This window comes from Pseudorca crassidens, chromosome 8 (assembly GCF_039906515.1).
Source record: "Pseudorca crassidens isolate mPseCra1 chromosome 8, mPseCra1.hap1, whole genome shotgun sequence".
Classification (NCBI taxonomy): domain Eukaryota; kingdom Metazoa; phylum Chordata; class Mammalia; order Artiodactyla; family Delphinidae; genus Pseudorca; species Pseudorca crassidens.
In genome coordinates, this window is record NC_090303.1 from 21,125,865 (window position 1) to 21,151,845 (window position 25,981).

Consider the following 25,981-nt stretch of genomic DNA (forward strand, 5'->3'; position numbering starts at 1 on the left):
CACCCAAGAGAGATGAGAAGAAAGGAAGAAGTTTATTTGTGAATTTTGGGAATTTGCTGTCTCTAGGAAGTTCCCTAGCATCTCCTCCAGACATGTACATTATGGTTAATGGGCTACTGCACAATGAACAGGTTTTCAGTGTGCTTAATATGGGCTTCATTGATTAGCACATAATTGGTACTTGTTCACGTGCTTGTGTATTCTTGGCATTATAAACCCTAACAGCCCTTTAAGAGCCTCTCAGCCAGCACTGCACAGAAACACTCCACTTAGTAAATCCTGGAAGGTACAGGTTCTCACTGGCTTTTGTTGAGCTCCTGAGGTTCACTCAGGTGGTCTCCAACACAGTCCAAAAATGAATGGCATGTTTCTTACGTAAGCAAACAATTACTTACAAGTCATTTCATCCATCCTAATCTAGTTGTAATGTGATAGTTTCCTTTTAAGAATATTTTAATTGAGCCAGATCTGCCTGAAGTAATAGAGAAGGAAAATAGTTTCAAGAACCATATCTTCTCATTCTCTTTTTATTGTTGTCCTGCATTACAATACATTTGTCACTGGAATGTGCCATATTAAGCAGAGTGGAAAGTGAACCATGTAATCTAGACCTTGGTGCCCCCGTGTGAGTTAAGACATTGGTGAAATGTGCAGGAACACGCTTCAGGGCATGCTCTGTACAGGGGTGGGTCTAGGTTTTGTGGGTCCATGTTTGAACCTTACACAATTTGGGTGAGGGCTAGGTTGTCTTTAAGGAAAAGAATACAAAATTACACATTCAAAATTAGGTACAAATGTGAATATTTATTTAGAATGAGAAAAGAAATCACAACAAATTACAAATCTTTAGAAGTTGACAATACCACAAGCATCACAAAATCCAAAAATATAACATAACGTCTTTGTTAACTACCTGAAATACTCTTTTCTTACGACTTTTGGGTGCATATTCTTAAACTGCCTCTGCATATGACAATTCTATAATATTTTTATTTAGCGACTAGAAAAATAATTCTGCCTCTAGCTTGGTGGATCAGAGGTGTTTTTTTCATTTATTTAACATCTTACCTTCACAATTCCTTACTGATATATCATGTACATCTTTAGGATCATTAGCAAATTGTAAAAATCTCTGTCTTAATTTCTTTCATGTATGAACCACAAGACTGCAGGGCATTTTGACTTCTCTTGCACAGTGACCAATCTTAGCAACTCTGAATTGATGTCACTCACTGAACAGTTTATTACCACTGTTCTTGAGTCATGATGACATAGGTACTTCATCACAGTGGGTGGTAGGCATGTTCCTAAAAGCTCTTTCTACGCTGAGGATGACTGCACTATGGAATAGAAGTGACCTGCATAACTATGTAACTGTATCACACACACATAACATATCTCCAACTCAACTTCCCCTTAAATGGATCCCAAAAGCTGCCATGGCCACTCCAACACCACCTGGCATGAGGGTAACATGGTAAGGCAGTAGTCAAGAATGGAGGCAGCAGTCTCAATTGGTTGCAAATGTTATAAAACATGGTCATGTGAACACATGGCTAGAGTTCCTCCCAGGGCCTTGGAAGGTGCTCATCCAAGTGCAGAGCCCTGAAGCTTAAGCTCCATGAGCTTCATGGTAAATTCACTTCTGTCTGCCCTGTCCACTGTCTACACTAACATGTTAGAATTGAGCATTATATTTATAGACGTTATACTGATAAAGATGTGTTTGCATTCTTATAATAAACTTATTGTCATTTTCACACTTCTTTCATGGGAAAGCCTCAACTTCCCTTCCAAATACCAATCACATCCTATCACCTTCCCTTTATTTAATATTCTGTTACTTTTGCCTATCTCAGTAGTCATACGTAGGAATCATGGAGATTTCCATACACTGCTCCACCTAGTATTCTGATTCCCTGTAAATAATACTCATTAATGCAAAATAAGAAAAAAATTTTTCAATGTAGATATTTTTTTTTTTTTTTTTTTTTTTTTTTTTTTTGCTGTACGCGGGCCTCTCACTGCTGTGGCCTCTCCCATTGCGGAGCACAGGCTCCGGACGCACAGGCTCAGCGGCCATGGCTCACGGGCCCAGCCGCTCCGCGGCATGTGGGATCTTCCCGGGTCGGGGCACGAACCCATGTCCCCTGCATCGGCAGGCGGACTCTCAACCACTGTGCCACCAGGGAAGCCCCAATCAATGTAGATATTTTAAGCCATGTATTTTTTCATTGAGAATATTTCCATGTCTCTGTGACTCATTTTTGTTGATAAACAACTTTTGTTGTTGATATAAATGGGGAAGGGAAAAGAACACTGGATTGGGAGTCGGGCCATATCGTCCTTTCTCTGCCAACTGGCCTTGTCGTGTAACTTTGGGGAAGTGGTGGAGCCTGTGTGAACCCCTGACAACTTGTTTGTAAAGTGAGAGTGTACATCTTCATGATCTCTTAAATGTCTTCCCACTGTAGTCCTAAATCCTAGAACTGGGTGACAAGAGTGAACTATGAGTTAACCAGGAATACATTTTGTCTGAAAATATGGTTATGATGTTGTCTGTTTTAGTTCAGGGGGGCCCCACAAGAAATATCACAGTAGGTTGCCTTTGATACATTTATTCATCCAATTGTAGCTAATTTATACTTGTAGCCTGTTTTGCCATCAGAGAAAGATATTAAGTAGAGGAACAGAAAAGCAGGATCAGCCAAACCATGCAGTGTTGTTGCCCTAACAATTCTCAGCATCGGAGAACAAATGTGCTGCCCCTCTAGCTTTCCCAGAAGAGTGACAGTCTCTGTGCTGGTGGACAGAGGCTATAAATCACCTCCATCTCCTTATCCTGCTGAAAAGAAATGCTACAAAAGAGCCAGTAACAACAACAATAATAATAATGGTATCATTGCATTTCCAAAAGACTTTCTTCCTAGAGTTTAAAGTGCTTCCTAAATTACATTCATTCATTCGTTCATTCGTTCATTCAACAACTATTCACTGAGCTCCTATTCTGTGTGAAGTAGCTCTCAAGGCACTGGGGAGACAGGATTCACAAAACAAAATCTTTGCCCTGATAGGGCTGACATGCTGATGAATATCAAACAAATGAATGTCAGGGAATAATGAATGCAATGAAGAAAATTAATCAGGGGTCATCAAATGAGGAGTAGCATTTTGTTGGAGGCAGCCAGGGGGCAGCCACTGAGGATGTAACCATTGATCAAAGGCTTGAATTGTGTCAAAGAGGTAGCCCAGCAGAGGGAACGGCCAACATAAGAGGCATGTGGACTGCTAACGGATCACCACACAGCTTATGTAAATGTCAGTTCTAAATGATATTTTACTTCTTAAGTGGGAAAGGCTATTCAAAGTGTATACATTTCCTAGTTTTTCCTGAATGACAGCCAAAGTCAAGGGAAGTGGGACTGAATCACGAGAAAATAACTAGCCTTCTGAGTACCTCAGAAATAAGAAATATTTTTAATAATTGGTTGACTCATTGATTGATTGATTGACTGTTAGATTGATCATCTTGGCCTGACTCTCTATAAAAAAAGTGGAAAGTTACTTATCTATTGTTTTCTAAATTATACTAGGGATGATACTATTTAAATAGAACCCGGGGGGGGGGTAAAAGTTGATACCAATTTTAGTTGCAATTTTAAATTGAATAAGTGGTTCAAAGATCAAACCGAGATTACAAAAAAATATTTCTTAGAATCATAGTGATGAGTCTCTCTAACAGTGAAAGGAAGCAACCTTTTAGAAATAAGCTTTACCATTCTTCTTATTTCTTTATTTTTAAATAAGAAGTACTAGGCACTGTTTTACATTTGTAAATATTAATTGTTTCCTTATAGTAAAATGATTATTTCAGAAACAGATTTACAAGATATTATGGAATGCGTTGATACAAATGTGGATTATACTGTTATCTTAAATTTAATCCTGATTGTAATATTATATCAGGTTAATGCTTTCCACATAGTTAAAATTTTCTGAGTTGGGAGGTGTTAGGATTTACTTCTTTGGAATACAACTATTCTTTAAAATCTCTTTTAAATGCCTTTCTATAGATTTTTAAAGCAAATGACAAAAAAATGTTCTTTACAATACCTTTTGTGTTTGTTCTGAGTGCCCAGATAGGAGGTTATCACACTGATGTGGGTGAGAGATGGCCTCAGGAGGTGGTGGTGAAAGTAAAATAAAGGCATAGATTCAATAAATTTGCAGGTGGAGGGTGTGCAGATTTGGGTGACTGGCTACAGGGGCAGGGAAAGGAGGGGAATGGTCAGGGAACCTGCAGAGAAAGTGATGCCCGAGTAAACCTGATATTGAGGCTAGAGGTGGTTCAGTCCTTTAGGTTTTACCCAAAAAGGACCATCTGGCTCAAGTCAGGAGCCTGAGTAGAAGCAGAAGCACAAAAGCCTGTCCCAACATGTTCTGACCATGTGAAAATGAAGCACTGTTTGTCTGTTTTTTTTAAAGTGTGCTTTATGCACCAGAAGGAGTATAGTGAAGTAGTTGAAGGCATGGGTTCTGGTCTACCCAATTCTGAATCCCATTTGGGTCTAGAGTAAATCGCTTAACCTCTCTTTGCCTCCGTGCCCTTACCTATAAAGTGGACATGCACAGAGTAGTACCTCTCTGCTCATAGAAACCTTAATTGCTCTCTTGAGTTACTAGAATTTTTTTTTCTTTGTGGATACTACTAAAACTTAGATCAGATTTTCTGTTTTCTTTGGATGCTAGGAACTGCAAAATCAAATTTCCACTCTAGCAATTGTAAAGACCTTATAAAGTATATTTCATTATACTGATCCCAAAGGGTCTTCTTTTTCTTATCAAGTAGACAACTTTCTTCCCTTCTAACACATTTACAGTGATGCTAACAAACAGGTAGATTACTCACTTGGGTCTCAGTTTTCATCTCCAGGTTGAACTTACAGCGTTTCCATTAAAGAGCTGGAAAATAGCCCCAAACCAAAGAATCGATGGGGGGAAAAATGTGCCATAAGTTCTTTGTTAAGCAGTAATTCAACTTAATATTTAGCCCATAAACAAATAATTGCTCCTTTTTCTGGGGTAAATGAATTTATGAAATGAAACAAAAATACTGAATCATACCTGAAATCTTTTTTTTTTTTAAAGGAATTTTGCCTTTTTAAAAAATTTTTATTTATTTATTTATGGCTGTGTTGGGTCTTCGTTTCTGTGCGAGGGCTTTCTCTAGTTGCGGCAACTGGGGGCCACTCCTCATTGCAGTGCACGGGCCTCTCACTATCACGGCCTCTCGTTATGGAGCACAAGCTCCAGACGCGCAGGCTCAGTAGTTGTGGCTTACGGGCCTAGTTGCTCCACTGTATGTGGGATCTTCCCAGACCAGGGCTCGAACCCGTGTCCCCTGCATTGGCGGGCAGACTCTCAACCACTGTGCCACCAGGGAAGCCCCTGAAATCTCTTAACGTGAACCAAGATTTGTTTTCTAGGCACTTTTAATGCGTTAACGCCTTAATCTTCACAACAGTTCTGTGAAGTGATTGCTATTATTATTCACATTTAACAAATGTAGAAACTAGACACAGGAAAGATAAGCGACTTGTCCAAGGTCATACAGCTAAAAAGTGTCAGAGCCCAGATTGCAAACCTGGCAGCCTGCCCCCACCATTCACTCTCCTAAGCCCTACACATACTTTCTCTCTGGAAGATAACTTATATCAGAGGGAATTTTACTCTAAAAACTGAAGTTTAAAAAATTATATAGAATTATCAGTAATACTAACAAGCATTGAATTTATTATCATATAGAATTCCTTTAGATGAGAAAGATTAAATAAGATCTGTTTAAGGCTATGTGATGATAAGGTTATATGACGATAAGATGTACCTATCATCAAAGATTTTATAACATTACAATTTAGAGTAACATTTTTCTATAAGGTTACAATTTTATTAGGTTTCTTCCTAGACATAAAAGTGGGTTTTCTCCCTTAGAACAGTGTGTTAATCTAGTTAAATATTCAAACAGACACAAAATAAATCAACTTGAAAGGACTAGATAATGTCTTACTATTAAGAAGACATTATATTTGGGCTTCCCTGGTGGCGCAGTGGTTGAGAGTCCGCCTGCTGATGCAGGGGACACGGGTTCGTGTCCCGGTCCGGGAAGATCCCACACACCGCGGAGCGGCTAGGCCCGTGAGCCATGGCCGCTGAGCCTGTGCATCCGGAGCCTGTGCTCCACAACGGGAGAGGCCACAATAGTGAAAGGTCTGCGTACCGCAAAAAAAGAAGACATTACATTTGAGAAACTTTCTTTTTTTTTTAATGCAGTAGAAAATGATTCCTGATGGAGAGGTCAAAACATGTGCCTTGGGGATGGTATTCTATGTGGCTTTTGAGTACTTTGTATGACTTTGCAAATTGCTTATTTTTAATTATGCTGGGCCATTATGACTTTACTAATAAGTAAAATAATTCATCTGGCTCTCATTATTCCTCACATTACTTTATCTGGCTGATAAAAATGTACAATAATTACTCATGTAATCTGTCTCTGATATTTTTATTCTAAAAGCAGACTGGATTCTGTAACCATCTAAGTCATCTAAGGGCAGTTTCTAGTTAACATGGGGGAATTATTGCCCTATTGACTATATAACAGTACCAAAGTTAATCTGTGGTAAGGATACATACAGCCCAGATATTCTACAGCACGGCTCTCAGATGCCTTTTCACTTTGACCCAACTCAGGCAAATCGAAAGTCCTTAAGTCCCATCGATCTACGGTTATAGTTCCCCTTTCTAGTATAAATATAACACAGCAAAAACAAAGAAATGGAGAAATTACAGCAAACTTATTTATGATCCAGCCAGAGTTTATTGAGCTTCTGTTGTGCACCACGCACTATTCTGGGTACCAAGGACACAAGTAGTAAACAAGACAGACATGTTCCTCCTTCAGTGGAGCTTGCATTCTAACAGGAGATGAACAATGATCAAGTGAACAAGTAAATAAACAGGTAAATTTAGACAGTGGTAAGTACTATGAATAACTTAAAATGGAGTGATAAGATGGAGGATGATTGGACCCTGGGGGATGGAGGTGTTTACATTGAATGCGCAGGGAAGGCTTCTTTGAGGAGGTGATGTTTGCACAGAACCCCAAGAGAGAAGATGGACCCAGCCAAGGGGTGGTCTGTGGGGAAAGATATGAATGGAATGAGGGGAGAATAGAGTATGAGGAAATTGACATAATCAGTGTAGTTGTAGGCAGAGAGAAGGGGCATGGAAGCCGTGAGATGGAGTGTTCAGGGAGGAGAAAGAAAGTCCACAGTGTCTGGAACACAGTAAACGAGAAGAGTGGTACAAGGGAAGCTCTGCGTCACGGAGGGAGCTCAACCTTTTATTCCTAGTGGTTTGAGAAGCCTTGAGAGGATGTTAAGCCACGAATGAATGACATGATCGCTAAAACAATTTAAAAGATTCCTCTGTTTTTGAAAGACCTCTTACTGCTGTGTGGATAATGGATTATAGGAGGATAAAAAAGGGAGTAAGAAAACCACCAAGACATGACCCTGACTTGACTAAGGTGGTAGCAGTAGAGAGGAATAGAAGCTGAACAATATTTTGGAGTCAGAACTCCCAGGCTGATGGGTTGGAAGTGGGCAATGAAGCAAAGGGAGGAAACAAAGATGACACCTAGTGCTTTGTTTGAGCATCTGGGGTGGTGTCATTTGAAATGAAAAGGGTATCCTAGATATTTGGGGGGTGGAAAACCAATAATTCTAATTTTGACTTAAAGAGTCTGAGTTGTCCATTAGAGATGGTGAGTAGCAGTTGGATCTATAAGTGTGGATCTCATGGAAAATATAATTCTGGGTATTATCTGTTATAGATATTATTTAAAGCTTCAAAGTAAGAGGAGGCAATGTAGATAAGAGAAGAGAAAGCTACCAAAACAATTTGAGATCAAGAAGGAAAAGGGCAACAAAAGAGACTGAGAGGCGGCAGTCAGTGAAGCAGGAGAAAAATCAAGAAGGTGGTAGAAGAAAGTATCCAAGAAAAAAGGAGGGATGCACTGGGACAAATCCTGCTGAGAAGTCAAGTAACCTGAATATGGGGAAATGATCTGTTGATTTGGCAACACGGACTCCCCAGACACCTAACCAAGAGCAGTTTCGGGGTGGAAGGGAAAGGGAATCGGAGGATGTGACAAAGTGGAGGCAATCACTGGACAGCCCTTCTGAGAAGTCTTGCTATAAAGGGAAACAAAAATAGGATTGGAAGGAACAGAAGTTAGGGGTGTGACATCAAAAAAAACTTTTTTAAGATGGGAGATGCTTTGTATGTTTCTATGATGTTTGTATGACAATAGGAATGATCCAGGAAACTCATTGGCAGAAATTGGTGATACAAGAGAAAGAGGGGAAATCTTAAAGAACAAGAGAAGATGGGATCTAGACCACATGAGAAGGTTCACCATTGGTAAGAACAGAAACACTTCATCCAGTATAACAGGAGGAAGGCAGAAAACACTGGTGCAGTGGTTGAAAGGATGAGGGCATTACTGTCTGGGTCTCTGTTTTTCTTAACTATACATGGTGCATTGTTAACCTAATAAAAAGGAACTTAGACATAGGATTGTATGTTAAAATTCCAAAAATTTAAAAAATAACCCAGTATTTTTATACATAATTTGATAATGCAGAGCAAGTTATTCAAATAGCATAAATTCATAGGCACAAATTCAATAGCACAGATTCAGGACATCATCAATGAAAGGTGGTTTTGTTGCAATATAGTTTCAAGGCATTATGTAGATATCTCCTTTCGCAGAAGAGTAGAGATGGCTTGTAGTTATTTGCAGTGCGTATATGTCTTAAGCCATAGGACAAACTGTAAGACAATAATAGGCCAGAAATGCTGCTGAAAAAAGTATCCATCGTTATGTACTGTGGGGTTGACTAAATAATTAATAATAATGTAAATGACAGTTACAGTAAATTCATGTAGGTTTATCTTTATCATTTATCAATTTATTTGTCAATTTAAAAGCAAGAATTGACAACCAAGACCAACTGGAAACAACATTCATGAGGTACCTTTAATACAAAATATCCTGTCCTCCGCCAAACTGGGGATATTGCAGTAATCCTGGTGTTTGTAGCTCTACACTGGAGCCAGATATCCTAGACTGTTAGATGGGGGTCCTCAGTAAGTTCTAGAAGTTCATCAGTTTTATCTATGAGTATCAAACTTTAGGAACCCTTAATCACTTTGTAGGCTACTTGTATCCTTGATGTGGGTCAAAATGAAAATATATGGAATTTCCTCATTTGTCGGTAAGAACCAAAGAAAGAGTTTGAATTTTTAGACCTGTTTAAGTTCATCATGGTTCTCAGGCCATACTTTTATAACCATGGTTCTAAAGTATCTTCCCTCCTTCAGCAATTGTTTAAATCCTTGCACAATTACTACTTTAGAGTGAAGGATTACAATTACATTGGAAGTGATATGAAGGAGAGAAAATGGATCTGCAAGTGAGAGGATATTTTGCATTTTTCACTTGGGTTTGTCTTTCCTTTCTGGTGTTAAATATCAGCTTTGGCAATTAAACATCTTCGATTTAAGAGGGGAAAGAAAGAAGTACCTGTTGTAGGTGGCACCTGCTCATTATTGTCTGGTCACTGCATCAGAGGTGCTTTGAGGTATGTGATAGCTCTGCACCACCGGATCTGGGGGCAGGGAGGTGGGGGTGGCCTTAGGCATCTGGGCACGTGGACGTAAATTAACTCTTTCCTCCCTTTATCACAGACAGAGTCAAGCAACCGTTGTCAGCCTGGGCAAGGGGAAATCTTATTCTGTTGACAGAAGTCTATGTGACAGTGGGGCTGCAATTCAGAAGGGCTTATGTGAAGAAGAAATTCACCCAGTCTGTGTGGAACAGCTGTATTAGGAGTGGGCATGGAGAATCATTTATTCACTGGCTTGGCACCATTTGGGATGGTAGTTTGATGGGGAGTGCTCCCAGAGGGAGTCAACTATCCAAAGCTGACTGGTTCTCTTGGGTGGCGCTTCTTCCAGGAGGGGAAGTTCCCTTGGCATGGGCAGTACCTCGCCTCTGGCTGTCCGTTCGTACCGCACACCTCAGTCCTGGTCTTCTAGTTGTCCACTCCTTTGTTGGGAGTCCCTGTGGCTTTTGAGCTATCTTTTCACATGGGAACCCTGGGCTAGTTCTGTTTTCCAGGGTACACATATGATCTCTAGAAACTGTGCACCATTATCTCACTGGGGTAGAAGTACTGCTTTCTCCTGAAGGGACTGAAAAATTGTTGAAGGATTATAAGCAGGGAGGTAACAATTCAGTTCACTTGTAGGAAGAGCACTGGCAAGAGTGGGGCTGGGTGAGGACATGTAAACCTGAAGACAGGGAGACCAGCTAATCATTATTAAAAAGTTTTGGCAAGAGCTACTGAGAGTCCATTGACAATAGTGAGGAGGAGATGAGTTCAGAAGATATTAATAGTTGAGGTACAAAAGAGTTTAATGACTAAGGAAAAGTGAGTCACTGGCCAGGTACCTTTTTTGTTTTATGCGTGCATAGTAAACTTATTCTTGCAACACTGAGATGGTAACATAAGAAAATAGACAGGAAAGGGGTCATATTGGTCATCAGGGTCATATTTAGACACATTTTTATTTTCATGTTTATCAGCTTTCCTTCTCTTTTTTCAATTTGTAAATAATTTCCACCGAATTGCTTCTGTAAGGAACATTTTTTGGTTATCATTTGTTCTATCCTTTCCTTTTTTGGGATTCACCTTATACATTTGCTTTTAAGTACTTATGGTGTATAAAACACAAAGGAAGCACATAAATACCATTTACATTCTTTAGGCTAGTTTGAACTGTCTTTTGGAAAGACAGATTGTCTGCCAGACCTCATATTTCTTGGTGTTGAAGTTTGTCTCACATAATCCTGGCTATTTCCATTTCCGGCGCCACAGTTTGATATTTATTTTAAGCAGCTGCTTAAGAAAGGTGGAACTTAGCAATGATCAAAATGGCATAAAGTAGGTTTCTGTTTGAGCTCAGGGTTGCTGTGGAACTTTCCTTTCAGTAGCCTTCTCTCATGCATTTCCATCTACATCTTAGCTGTGCGAATAAATCTAGGAAAACTGCTGTTTGGCCTTTTTAGCACACTGCCAACTTTGGCAATTGCACACTAACTGGTGTTGTACTAAACACCACTGAAATAAAATAAATGAGTTTGATTAAAGCTTGGAACTCCTGAGTACTACAAATGTAAAAACCATCAACAGATGCCATTTGCTGAAACCAGGGCTCCTCTAGCAGATGGATGAGAGTTAAAAATAAATTGCGCTACTTCTTTTTATTTTGGTTCATTTGTTTTTAATATAGTATAAAAAACCCTGCTATTGAGTTACAATAAACTCCTGGCTTATGTTTCATGGCTGGTTTCGGAATCTATGAAGATCTTTGATATTACAGTCAAATTGTGCTTTCTTGTATGTATTCAATGAACATGTAAAAACAAATTCTTATCAGAGTTTTAAAACTTTCTTTGGTAGTCATATCTCCAGTATTGAAAATAATAGTGAAAGACAATGACCGGATATCCACAATGGGACATAACGTCTCTCTTTTAAATCTTTAATGTTGGGCTGTAGTAGAATAATATCAATCATATCTCTAATAGCTCTCATTCTTAGTACTTGAATTTACTTTGCAGTAGTTTAGTTCCTCACATACTGCCTCATCATTTAAATAACACACACACAGAAGAAGAATGCTATTTTTATTCTTCATACAGCTGAATGACTCACATGCCATTAAATGAAATCATTATTGATATTAACTTGTAAGATCCATATTAATCATTCTATAATATTTAGATATTTCTTGGCGTAGAACTGAATGCTTATATTGAAATTTAATTTAGAAGTTCATGGATTTCTAAAGAGACCTGAAATTTACCTTTTTTACCTTTTTTCAACTCTTAAAGTTATTTATCAAATAATGTTTATCAGAACAGGTTACAAGAAATTTTAGCATAGTTAGAAGAATGGGGAAATGATCAGATAACTATCTACGTGGTTAGAAAATTATCTAGCGTATTTATCAGGAAGGATAATATGTAATTACACTGTATTAACTTTGAAATTTATTGTTATTGCTATTTACAGGTTCAGGTTCATGTCGCTTTAGTTATTCAGACCCTTGCATCATTGTGTCATATGCCAAGAATAATACTGTGGACTGGATTCAGCTTGAGAAAATTAGGTTTGTTGTCATTTAAAGTATCTTCATAAATTTTGACATAGGTGGATTTCTGCTTCCCTGTTTACCTTCATTCTACCACTGGCTTTATTCCTCATGGTTAAAAGTACTCTGGTTGTTAATTATGTTGAATTACATTGATGCACATATTATTACCTGCTCTATTTGAACAAGGTTGTTAAAAGTGTCATTTTCCATTCAATACTTAACACTGTCAGTAGTAGCTATAACAAACTATTTATTTTTGGTAAAAGTACATTTGAGATACTAACCTTTCTGATGGAATTCTCCCCAAAATAACATCACCACCCATCTCTTTAGGTGGCCTGGCTGTGGCCTGGTTTATAGGCCTAGGAATATATCAGATTACCACCTAAATTCCTTCCAGTCTGTGATGATAATGAGTTAATAGCCTTTTGGATCCAATCTCTAGTTCTGTCATTTTCCTTCTAAATTCCCTAAGGCCAGTTCTAAAATTCTGTTATCATAATTGTGATGTGACTTGTAATCATTTATTACATTTTCTTTATTTTAAAAAAATTCCTTTGAAAAAAGAAAATTAGGTTGATGCTTAAAGAGGGAGAAGTTCATTCAGGTTGAAAATATTTGATTACATTTAGCAAAACTCAAACTATGTTAACTATTTCTGTGTAGTTTAAATCATAAAATAAAATTCAAAATGGGTGCTTGATTTCAGGTATGGTGAGGTATTTAAAGGAAAAAATACCTTGAAATTTTATTAAGTGGTTATTCTGATCAGTTTAGTTCTTAAATTAGCATGACTCACGTAGAACATTTTCCATCAGTTCTGTGACAGTTTTCTTTTCTCACAGTATTTTCCTTACCATTTTTCCATATTGAAAGAATTGTGATTTATTTGGGGGAGAAGAATAAATATTAGGTTCTTAGTCTTTAATATTAAACCAATCTGTCCAAAGTTTCTAGTAGTATTTCAAATAAAAATAAAAGTCTCACACGTTCAAGCTCTAGTCTAACCAAAAACTGAGAAAAATGATTCTAACTCATGGATTTTAATAGATTGTCTCCCTCTGTGGCAGGATAAGATATTATTTATAGACACCTGGTACAAGCCAAGCTCTGACATGCTGTGCCACTTGCCAATTTTATAACAGAGCATTTTGCTCTTCCTTCTAATTTCTAGTAGTTATTATGAAAATGCATTCATATTAAATACTGATTTATATAAATGGCTTTAAGCAAAGCAGCATAAGTATTGGAAGTTTTACTCATGCCTCCATTTTTTCTCTAATAGTTATACACCATAGTTTAGATAAATTGTAGTGCCGTTTCTTGCTGAAAAACAGCTACACGCTTTTGATATGGCAAATAATGAGTGTACACATTTAATTACAAGATATAAAGATCACACTCAGTTGATTCCATTTATTTTTCACTAAATGAGACTTTCAATTTTAGTCCAGGCACCAAACTATCATACTCATTTAATGCAAATTTACTATTAGTGATCAGAGTGGACATATTTTCAATCACTTCCTAAAACTAAAATGTAGCATCTTCATTAGTTTAAATTCTTTTTGAAGTTAAAAACATAGTCATCATTAAATATTTTAAAGGAAAGGGGAATTGATTACCCCCAAAGGTAAGGTACACCATTCATAACCTGCACAGACAATTCTGCGGATTTCTGTGTGCTTCATTGGTGAGTGAAAAATATGGCTTTTCTCTAGTCCTTTCAAAACTGATTTATAGTAAGCCCTATACTAGTTTGTATTTTAGTACTACTTTTAATCTTGGCTAAAGCCATCATTTTTACTGTAGCAGGTTTCTACTTTAGTAGAATAAAGTGTCTAATAAAAATATTATATAGCAGGGCTTCCCTGGTGGCACAGTGGTTGAGAGGGTTCGTGCCCCGGTCTGGGAAGATCCCACATGCTGCGGAGCGGCTGGGCCCGTGAGCCATGGCCGCTGAGCCTGCGCGTCCGGAGCCTGTGCTCCGCAACGGGAGAGGCCACAACAGTGAGAGGCCCATGTACCGCAAAAAAAAAAAAAAAAAAAAAAAAAAAAAAAATATATATATATATATATATAGCAAAAGGACCTAGATGTAACGGATGTAATACAAAAATCATGTTAAATTATATCATGTTTTTAAAGACTGGTCTGCATGGAATTCTAAAGAATTCAAAATGAGAGCATTTAATTCTCATGGCAAATCTGACATTTTCAAAACAAAAATGTATCTGGTTACTAGAAATAAAATAACTATTACATAAAGACTGATTATGAAACATATAGCATACAATGATCTCTAATAGATGCAAAATTTCAAAATAAGAATTAAAATTAAGATAATTTTATAGTTTTTCTCCTTTTTTTCTTCTCAGTATCATAAAAAATATATGGTTTTATTTTTATTATTTTTTTTTAAAGTGCTTTTATTTATTTATTTTGGCCTCACGGCATGCGGGATCTTAGTTCACCGACCAGGGATCGAACATGTGCCCCCTGCAATGGAGGCACAGAGTCTTAACCACTGGACCACAAGGGAAGTCCCAAGTATATGGTTTTAGATTGAGTGTCTACCATTCACAAAAAACTGTGCTGGATACACTTTGATTTTTTACAGGAGCCATGGCAGTTGTGTACCATTTTCTCTTCAATTATCCCTTTACTGGCTTGCCTGAATATGCTTACTGCCTGCCTTGTGTTAAACGTAAAGCTCATTAAGACATTTACTATTTAAACTTTAATCACTCAATACGAACATCTTAATAATCAGCATGTATTAAAAGATTTAAGGGGTATGGGATTGTTAGTATTTAATCTGTAATGTGTACAATATTTTTAAGATAAGAAAACCACAGTCTTAATTAAGAAACAAAAAGGATCTCTAAGAAAAGTAAAGTGGACACTGTTGAACTTTATTGTGACACCAGTTCTCGTCTCTCCAGAGCCCCTTCCAATGTCAGCACAATCGTCCATATCCTCTACCTTCCTGAAGACGCCAAAGGGGAGAACGTCCAGTTTCAGTGGAAGCAGGAAAATCTCCGAGTAGGTGAAGTATATGAAGCCTGCTGGGCTTTAGATAACGTCCTGGTCATCAACTCAGCTCACAGACAAGTTGTTTTAGAAGATAATCTGGATCCAATAGACACGGGCAACTGGCTTTTCTTCCCAGGAGCTACAGTGAAGGTTTGATCTCTCTTTTGTTCCTTCTCCTCTCCTCTAAAACTTAAAGCTCAGTAAACCAAATTGTACAAAGATAACAGTTTTACTAAAGCCACTATTAAAAGAACAGGTAATATTACTTTACCCTCCCTTGTAAGCATGGAAAATCATTCATTTATTTATCCCTTTAACAAATATTTTTGAGAATCCATGGTGCCATGTACTGGGCTGAACCTAGAGAATATAAACACAAAAAGACAGATATGTCTCTTCCCTTCATTGGCTGTCAGTTTAGTGGGGGAGTTAGACATGTCAACATGCATGTGCAAAGTAGCATCATTGTTGATTTGCTAGGAAAGTTTAGAGTGCTGTGGAAATACAACATACAGTACCAAATCCAGACTTGAGGGATTAAGAAGACTATCCAGGAGAATAGGGATACAAGCAGAGAATGAAGGGTAATTTCAAATTGGCCAGGAGGGAGGAATAGTGTTTCTAGAATCATAAATCACATACATAAAGGCTGGAAGGTGATAGCATAAAGCAGAGGCCTTGGACAATGTTCCAAATAGTTGTCTAACAGATTTTGAGTTGAGACTTGTGATGAAGTCTGAAGATATGGCCAGTGATGAAACCTTAAAGCTCTTGAAAGCTGCTGTAGAGTTTGAACTTTATCCTGAAGTTGATAGGGAGTCGCTGAAGTACTCTGAATAAGAGTCAGATAATTAGATCTGAGTTTTGAAATATCCCTTCGAGCCTGGAGGACAGAATGGAAGGGAAAGAGTGCATACAGGAAAACCAAATAGAAGGCTGCAAACAGTAGTCCAATGGGTGATCACATTGACCAGAAGTAGGGGAGAGATGATGGGAAAATATGGATGGATTCAGAGATTTTTAGGAGGAAATGGAGAAGATTGGGGACTGACTGAGATGATGATGGAGTGGGAGGTGTCAAGGACAAGGTTTGGGCATCGTCGTTTCAACAACAATGCCATTTGTTGAAACAGGAAACAGGAAGAGGAACGGGATTACAGGAGCTGAATTCACCTTGGACATGTTGATTTTGATAATCCTGGGGGGTGGGGCAGGCAAGAAGCAGCATCTGGTGGGAGGTTAGATGTATGGATCAGAAACTCAGAGGAAGATCCAAAATTGGCAATTATCAACCTTTTGAATGAGAATTGAAATCATGAGCTTGTCTGTCCAGAGAGTGTGTAGAGTAAGAAATTGTGCCTAGGCAATATTTTAAAATACCATTAGACCCTCAACTGGACTCTCTGAAGTTTCCAGTATATACAAATACAGTACAGATGCAGATTGGAGAATTTTTTAAAATGTGACTCACTGGTACAAAAAAAATCCTGTGCTGCATGAGGGTGAGGTCGCAGGAGTAGTCCCAAGCAGAATATAAAGATCGAAGATGCTCATCTCCTTTGAATAATTTATTTGAATTCTAGAAACATGGTCCAAAATGGTTCCAAATTATTTAGAAAACCTTCACCTTTTTAGGAAACTCCCCTGACACAATAACTTGTTGCTTAACAAATCAAACTCTAGATGTTTTGTTTTAAGTTGATGAAATGACACCAATTGACTAGCATTAGGAACAGGCATCATCTTTGCTCAGCATGAGAAAACACCCAGGAAACCTTATGGAAATTTGTTTTGACAAAGACTCTAAAACTTAGGTTCCTTTAAAGAGAGTCCATGGATGCCTTTCATATGGGTATGGAAAAGAACCTTTGTAAGGATATCCCATGTCATATCCCACTACTACTTGATGAAGAGAAGGATTTCTGTTGTCACTGTTCAACATTGGCAAGAAGAAACCCAGGAAACACATGGAGACCTCAGGGCCTGGGATTCACATCCTTTTCCCGTGATAATCATCGGTGATTGTTTGGTCTCAGTTCCCGTTACTATATAAATGTACTTTTTATGCCTTGTTTTGTAAGTCATCATTATACTTATCTAATTAGCTTTTTGGTGCCTTAATGCACTGTACTTTGGTACCACCCATGATAAAAATGCATGAAGTGTGGTTTTGCTTCATAGTAATGGTTACTTAAATTACAACTTTGTGTGGAGTATACTTTTGCTTTGTGGTCTCTCATCTTACTCATAAGCTTACTAATCACATGTTTCAGACTTGCCTAGTTACCTAGGCCTACTAAGAAAAAAGTCATTGTAGTAATGATTTATACAAGGGTCTTTGGCTATCAAGTAGAAACTTTTCTCTGATGTTTCTTTTTCCCTTTTAATTAATTTATTTATTTGGCTGCATCGGGTCTTAGTTGCCCCATACAGGATCTTTCGTTGTGGCAGGAGGGCTCTTCGTTGCAACGTGCAGGTTTCTCTCTAGTTGTGGCGTGTGGGCTCAGTAGTTGTGGTACGCGGGCTCTAGAGCGTGCAGGCTCAGTAGTTGTGGCGTGCAGGCTTAGTTGCCCCACGGCATGTGGGATCTTAGTTCCCCGACCAGGGATCAAACCCACGTCCCCTGCATTGGAAGGTGGATTCTTAACCACTGGGCCACCAGGGAAGTCTCTCTGATATTTCTTTTTAAAATTTCAAATAAGTGCAATGATAAAATCTAAGAGTTTGTCATTTTAACTCATTTGCATGACCAACCTTTTGCTTTTTGGCTCAAACATTTAAGCATGAAAAATTGCTTTTGCCAAGTGATTTGGAGTTCTAGAAATAAAAATTGTTTATTTAAATTGTATGCAATTTCTCCACCAAATATTGTTCCTTTACCGGGTGGCCTCTGAGATGAAAACCAAATACAACCAATTAGAAGGCATATTTCGATGTTCCTATTGGTCATAGGACATGTTTTGAACATTGCTTTATTTTGGACTTTTTAGTTTTGAGGGTGTTTGTTTGTTCAACCTATACGTTATCTTTTCTATATTCATTAAAACTCTCCAAGATGTTTACATCTTAACTAAATCGAAGATCAAGTCTAACAGCAATCAAAAAAGTGTGCATCATTACAAAGTAGAGTTTATTCAAGGAAAATTGTCCAAGCACAGATAGGATACCCTTTGGTTAAATAATAATAGCTACTTTTTTTTTTTAATTGCTCTGAACGTGAACAATTTCCTCATTTACTTATTTATTTATTTGGCTGTGTTGGGTCTTCATTGCTGCACGCGGGCTTTCTCTAGTTGCGGCGAGCGGGGGCTACCCTTCGTTGCGGTGCGCGGGCTTCTCATTGCAGTGGCTTCTCTTGTTGAGAAGCACGGGCTCTAGGCATGCGGGCTTCAGTAGTTGAGGCTCGCGGGCTCTAGAGAGCAGGCTCAGTAGTTGTGGCACAGGGGCTCAGTTGCTCTGCAGCATGTGGGATCTTCCCAGACCAGGGATCGAACCTGTGTCCCCTGCATTGGCAGGCAGATTCTTAACCACTGTGCCACCTGGGAAGTCTGAACAGCTACTTTTTATCGTTCACTTATTATTCTAGGGACTTGCTCTTCCAGATGTGTGTGTGAGATTATATATGTATAATCTCATATAGTTGATCTTTATAAACCTATAAAAATTTGCTCAATTAGCCCCATTTTACAGATGTGGAAAGTGAACATGGAGGTGTTGAGTAACTTGTCCAGAATGCCCCTTTTCCAGTGGCAGAGCCAGGTTTCAAATACAGAATCCAACTTCAGAACTCTTACTCTCAGCTCCACATAACTTTGCTCTTACAAGTAGTAAATATAAACTGACATGCTCCCTATTGGTCCTGTGTTTCTTCCCATCATCTATTTGTTAATTTATCTGCCTATTTTCTTCACCATCATTCTCTGGCTATAGGCTGAAAGCTTCTTGTTTTTCTCATATTTCTTGATCTCACTCCAGCTTTATTCCATTTGTACTATATATTCCTTTCTCTGGGTGACAGATGTTGATACATCAGAATTTAGTAAGTTCAGGCCAAGCACTGGTTGCTTCCTTTTCTTCCACACTACAAGAGCTGATATTATTTTCACAATCATAGTTACTGGTCCACCACTGCTGACCTAAAGGGAACTTAAGGAGAAAGGAGTATTAAAATATTTTCCATATGGAGGTAGGAGGCATTTGCAGTAATCTATAGGGAAGGTGAAATAGAGTGAGAACAGGGGGACACTAAAGAAAGAGAAATCAACAGTTTCATGGTAGCAGACTTCCTGTGACAAGGATGTTGGAGCCAAGGATCATACAAAGGGACACCACTGACAAAAAAATGACATGGTCATTCCTTAAAAGAAATTACATCATGCACCCTCCATACTCAAGACCTTTGATGGCTTCCTGTTTAGGCCTAGAGGAGACAAGCCAAACTCCCTAGCATGTAATTCAAGGCGATTTCCAATCTCGGCCCAGCCTAACTTTTCATCCTCATCTCCTGCTTCCCTGTGTGCCAGCCTCACAAACACAACACAGAATTTCACACTCCCACCCCCTTAGACGTGCTTTTCCACCTTTCTTTTTTCTATGCCTAGTCATTCCCCAGCATCATTCAGGGCCCAGTTCAAATGTCATTGTCTGGGTGAAGTTTTGCATAGTTAACATCTGGCTCCTCTCTGTGCTGCTATAACCATGAGGTTGAATAAGCAGGACTTGAGGTTGGAGACTGGCTACAAAAAAACATTCTTTCTTCCTCGCTAGTGACCATTCACATTCACTCAGACAGCTTTTTAAATCTCTATCCTTTTTGCACAAACCTAAGGCAGGTCCCCAGACTACTGTTAGACCAAAAAAGCAATCAGTCACTTTAGTCACCAGTCTCCATTCCATAACGAATACCACATAGTTCACCGTAATAATGCAAACTCCAAGCTTTGCCCATAGCTTCTCCTCTCCTCCAGCTTAGGTCTGCTGAGTAGGGATAGAGATAGAGGTCAGCTCCTTCTCCCTCCTCGCTAACCGCCATGAGTTTTAGCCTCGGAACTATCCAGGGCTGGGTCAGGAGGCAGGAGAAGAATCAAGAGGCAGACACTGTAAGCCGGAATTATTGATCCCTTGGTCTGGCAAGTGATCAAAGCTGGCTCTCTCTTGGTTCTACCAAAAAGCTCTTTGGAAATGCCCCTCCTTTTCACCAGAACTGGGGATTTCTCACCTGTAGCTCCCCAATACATCTCTCAGGTCATGTCTACTTCCACTCCTAGCCACTGGGCCTCTGACTCATGACCTGAGCCTCTTTCAGCTAAGGGCTCCTTGCCCCTCCAGGAAGGCCTTGGGGGCAGGATCTTAGACAAACCAGACTGCCTCTTGTGTGCATGGGCCCAATTCTAGTCTATGGTAAACATTCACCTTGAATCCATCATTGGGAGAAGAGAAGTTAATTACTTTGAAGTGCAGCCCTCTTGTTACCCAGCTACCTGCCAGGCGGCCCCGGGCACTAGTCTAAGCCTTTAGAGCATCCCTTCCAAGGGGTGTTCTTGAAGTCCTGATCACCAGGCTTGAGGCAAGGGGAAGGTACCCTCCTCCCCTGACGAGGGCATGGGTGTGACCCACAGTTCACCAACAGCCCTCTCTAAAGGAATCATGTCTCTGCTTTCCAGCTGCCTACATACTTCAGCTTCAGGCTTGTGTGCTCTCAATTTGAGTAAGTGGCTAAGCCATTTTACCGCCTCTTTTGCTAAGTCCTTATAGTTGGTCCATCACCTCTCTTTGGAATGTGGAGCAGTTGCTACCTATTTTCTTGGCACCTTAACCAAATCCAACACTAACCTAGTTCCATTTCAACATTCTGTTATGCTGTAAATATACATCTATGAGAGTGTTTACAACATTGCTTTGTGGTTATGTTTCTGTTTCCCTGTTTAGCGTGTTAGCTTCTTAAGCTCAGGAACTGTTTCTACCATTTTTGAATCTCCAGTATTGGTACATGATACATTGTGCTAATTGAACGAATGAAAAGCTGAAAAAATATCAAGCTCTAGTTTGTGGGGAAAGAAAATAAATTTTATATTCAGCGATGACATGCAGGCAGCTAAAAATATTGTGAATGGGACTGGATATAGCACAACTGTTAAGAAAATGGGCTTAACTTGGTTTCACAGTCTATTGTCCATGTGGTTTTGGGCAAGTTATTTAACCTCTTGGTTCCTTGGCGTCCTCACCTGTAACAGGGATAGTAATAGTATCCATCTCATGTTGTGATAATTAAATAAGAAGATACATGTAAAACCCTTAGAACAGTGCCTGGCATATATAAAGGACTAATAAGTATGTGTCCTCTTCACTGAAAACTTTGAGAACAAATAAACTCTACAGGGAAGTGAATATGGAGAAAAATATGTAAAAGGCAAAAGGATTGAGCTGGTAGCTACAGTGGGGAGAGATAACGATCGAAAAAATACAGAACTCACAAATTATGTCATCCTTATATGTCATTAAAGTAATATCAAAATCAAATGCAGTAAATTGATTAGGTTGGACACAAGTATTGCCCGTAGGTGTAACTTTGGCAATCAAAATAAGAAATAGTTTCCACTGGAATTAAGTTGAAATGACATTCATGTAATTATAATATTAATAGTTTCCTTTATTAACAACAAGTGATTTTTTAAGTGCTACCGTTCCTAAAATAAGGTAATAGAGAGTAGTGAGTACGTAAAGTGTCCAGTTGATGTTGAAAATAATGTTTGAGGGTGGCAGGTCAAATAGGAAATATAAAAATGAGTCACTGGCATTCATAGTACATATTTCTCCTTATCTTCTTGAGATTTTTTTTTCAATTTCTTTGGTACTATTTAATTCATTTCATCTGAGCCTGTCCTTGTTTATCTCAAGTAGGGCAGAATGATAGAAGACCAAATGGAGTAATTAACTTAAGGAGTTATGTGATCTAGAGAACTGCAATTATAGGTCACCAGTTTAAATCTGCCCTGGGCTGGTAGAAGGCCATTACCATCTGTTGGCTCTTTAGTAATTAATAGGAAGTAGATGTCTAACAGTATCGGCTTTTAATGTAGAACCCGACCTTATGTTTGTTGCACTTTTTTATTTGTATTGGTAAGCTGAAGAGGACTGTAAGAGGTTACAGAATTAATATGTTCTTCCTAGACAGCTGTCTGTGTTTCTCCTCCATTCTCTTTACAAGGTCATGGCCTTGCCTGACTCAGCTTCCAGTGTTTTCCCAGAGAACCTGCCCACGTGGAAGAAAAGGGGCACCACATTCTTATCGTGCTTCTAATTACCATCATAATTTTTTTATTTCCCATGAATCCCTAAGCAGGCCTCTGTTCATAACCAAATAGGTGGGGGTCTGAATGCCAATAAGTCTAGTACCGCAAGTCAGAAAGCTAGCCACAGCACCAGCCTCATTAGCAGTCTCCACAGCAGGTCCATTGTGGACTCAGCAAGGCAAGGAGCCTGAACCCACTTGACAGTGAAACACCTGCCTTCATTATTAGTTACGATGGTATTTCCTTCTTTTACAGAATATTGCATCCTTTTTTTAAATTACTTTTATATACAATTTCTAACCTAATCAAGAATTATTTGTGTCAGTTGTGTCTATTCTAAAGATACGGAATATACTCTGTTAGTCCATCATTTGCAGTTGCTAGAATTGGCTGTTGCTGCCACAGCTGCCATCCCCTGACAGCACTGCTCTCTATCAGATGGCTGTGGGTGTTTTGCCACATTTAATAGTGGGAGGCACGTTCTTCCTGCCTGAAATGGGGGAATGATTAATCTCAGGGCAACTTCTGGTGCTCCAACTCATTGCAGACGGTCTTGGTTTTGTCATCAAGGTTTAAGGGAAATGAATGTTTTGGCCCCTTCCATTTAAGACATATAGAATCAAGAATCAATGTTTCACCTTGGGTAGGATTCTCATGTCCATCTCCATTGAGTAGCATGGATACTGGATAATAAATAATAATAACCATAATTATAAGTAGTAGCAGCAGCAGCAGCAGTAATAATGGTGACATTTCATGAATCATCTGTAGGTGCCAGCACTATGAGGAAGGCCTTATCCTCCAAGTTTTATATCTGTGGTAGGGGAACATTGCATGTCTGTGAAGACCCTGAGTACTTAGTGCTTAATTGTCCTTAGTCATTCTTGAAACATCTGGACAAATCCATCAAAGTCATCTCTTCCCAACTCCTCAAAAACACATCCTGCAATCTGAAAATGTCCTTAATTTCAAGTTCAAAGAAAAACACTAAATGTAGGATTTTAAAGGGTCAGGCTGGAGCTGCTACAGCTACCTGCTTTCTGTAACTCACTCTTAGAGAGAAGAGCTGCAAAGGTCAGGAAAGTACTCAGAGGAGAACCCAGGAACAAATGATTTGGACAGAGCTATGAGCAGATTTTTTGGTTTTTGTTTTTTTCTGTTTTCTTCATCTTTTAATAGTACCCAATGAAGCAGAATTTCCAGATGGATCAATATGCCATGGATGTAAATATTGGTCAAGCAGCTGCTTCATTTTGTTTGTTTGTTCACTCCCATCTTTGGTGGCAGCCAAAATTTGTATTTTGAAAGCAGGAATCATCCACAACTCCTTGATATCTGCATGTGTGTGAGAGAGAGAGAGAGAAAGAGAGAGCACACTTTGCTCACTCACTGTTAATAAATGTTCATATCTGCTCAGCTAGCCTGGTTACCCTCAGCTTGCAAAGGCATAAATCACTGGCTTCTGTCAACTCTGGAGTTGACTCACAGATTAAGTGCAGATCACTAGGAGATATGGGCTGTTCCTCGTATTTTTTTATTTTTAAGAAATCTTCCCACTCTGATTTCTGTGCCTGTATCTGCTAATCTTTTTCTATTTATTACCCTAGTTCATTGTATGGATAGCAAAGAATTCCAGATTACTCCTTTTACACTTTTATGTCAACTTGTGTTGAGAAGTAAATCAGTACTAAATGTCACAGATTCTGTTGTGAAGGTTTGTCCTTTAGAATAGGCTGTGCTCAAATGTATTTAAAAGAAATTTTCTTAAAAAGTAAATTATTAAATTTTGCAGATGTGTGCCAAGGATTGGGAGTAACTAAGTATACAGAATTTAGAAGTATTTCTACTTTCACTTAGACTGCTTCCTCTCTCCTCCATTTACTGTTGATAAATATCCAATGATAGTGTCAATTTTCCTAGTTGAACAAACACCAAAAGGCCCTAATGAAGACAACAGCCATCAGGTGACTCAACAACCCATTAAGGAGAAGAATTAAGTCAGAGCAAGAGAGTCTATTAATTTTCTTATAGCTCTTGTACATTATGCATTTGCCAAATTCCTTGTCCCAGTGGACACTAGGCAGATCTCCAGTCCTGAATAAAAATCGGAGCTTTCATTCTGGAATTCTGCTGTCACCTGTCTAATACTATTGTCACAAACTGTTGAATCATTAATGGAGAATAAAGGTTATAATATCCAAATTATGAAAAAAATGTAAATTTATTTGCCTGAAAATGTAGTCTTAACACAAGTCAAGGCTAGTGAAAAAAGTCAAAGACAAATGGTGAAAGGGGTGATCACATTCAAAGCAGAATTTATTTTTAAATGTGCTTTTTGGGAATATAATCCCCTGGCAGAACAGTATCTGCCTACTATAATGCCTAACTTGTCTTCCATGAATTGGGCACCCCAGAAAAAGGTTTAAAAAATCCATTCAGTGATTTTCCTTTTTTAGAATGTAAGGACAAACAGGAGGAAATCAGATATGCTTTCCAGAAATGTGCTTTGCAAATCGCTGTACTGGAAACTATCTGGTCTGTAACTTGAGGGATTTGAGTACCGGCTTTCTAATGAGGATAAACCTGAGCTCAGTAAGACTTGTGGCGAGACCATGTTCCCACGTCTTTTTCCATTAAGAATCGGAATGTTACCTATGATTTTCTGGCCAGATTCCAACTTGGTTAATTGCATGCTGTCTCTGTAAATTCCCTTTGCTTGGGATGTTCTTCACTTTGGATTGCATTGCTCTTATTGTCATGTTTCCCCCAAGAGGTGGCTACATGATATTGTAGAATGAGCCAGAATATATTTTAAGCTAATAAGAGTACTTTGGGGATGAAGGGTTAAACGTAAGTAGTGTGCTTTTCACAATTTCCCCCCAATGCAGCCTATTTGTACAGTAATTAATGTGGAATAGCATTAGTGAAACATGGAATTGAGCCAAATCACCATGACAAGAGTGGCAGTAACACAGAAACAAATAATTTCGATAAATTCTACTAAAAATAACCAAACAAATCCCCAGAGCCTCCTTGACTATGCACCCTTTTCTTGTTTGTTTATGGTCTGAAGCTGACACGTTTAATCACTAATTAAGTTAATACGTTATTCAATGTGAAATTTATTTTATTCTGTCTGAACATCCAAAACATAGTAACATTACCCATCATCTTTGTACTTAGCACAGCACATAGCCCAATTATTTGCATAGCGGCACTCATTAAGGTAAGGTTTTTTAAATAAATGAATGAAGATAGGGGACGAAAGAAGGAAGGGAATTAGCATTTACTGATTTCCTAAGATTCATCAGTCTTTAGAATAAGCATGTTACTTAACACTATCTCATCTAATCCTCACAATTGCC

At 38.7% G+C, this 25,981-nt stretch overlaps 1 protein-coding gene across 4 annotated transcripts in view; it reads left to right on the forward strand.

Annotated features, from left to right (window-relative positions):
- Positions 1-25,981, forward strand: part of RELN (reelin) — a 521,022-nt gene that overhangs the window by 276,880 nt on the left and 218,161 nt on the right. For all 4 annotated transcript variants that reach the window (XM_067745999.1, XM_067746000.1, XM_067746001.1 and 1 more), the window contains exons 9-10: positions 12,207-12,303; positions 15,234-15,474. In XM_067745999.1, the coding sequence (XP_067602100.1) occupies positions 12,207-12,303; positions 15,234-15,474 (338 nt within the window). The remainder of the gene's footprint in view (positions 1-12,206; positions 12,304-15,233; positions 15,475-25,981) is intronic.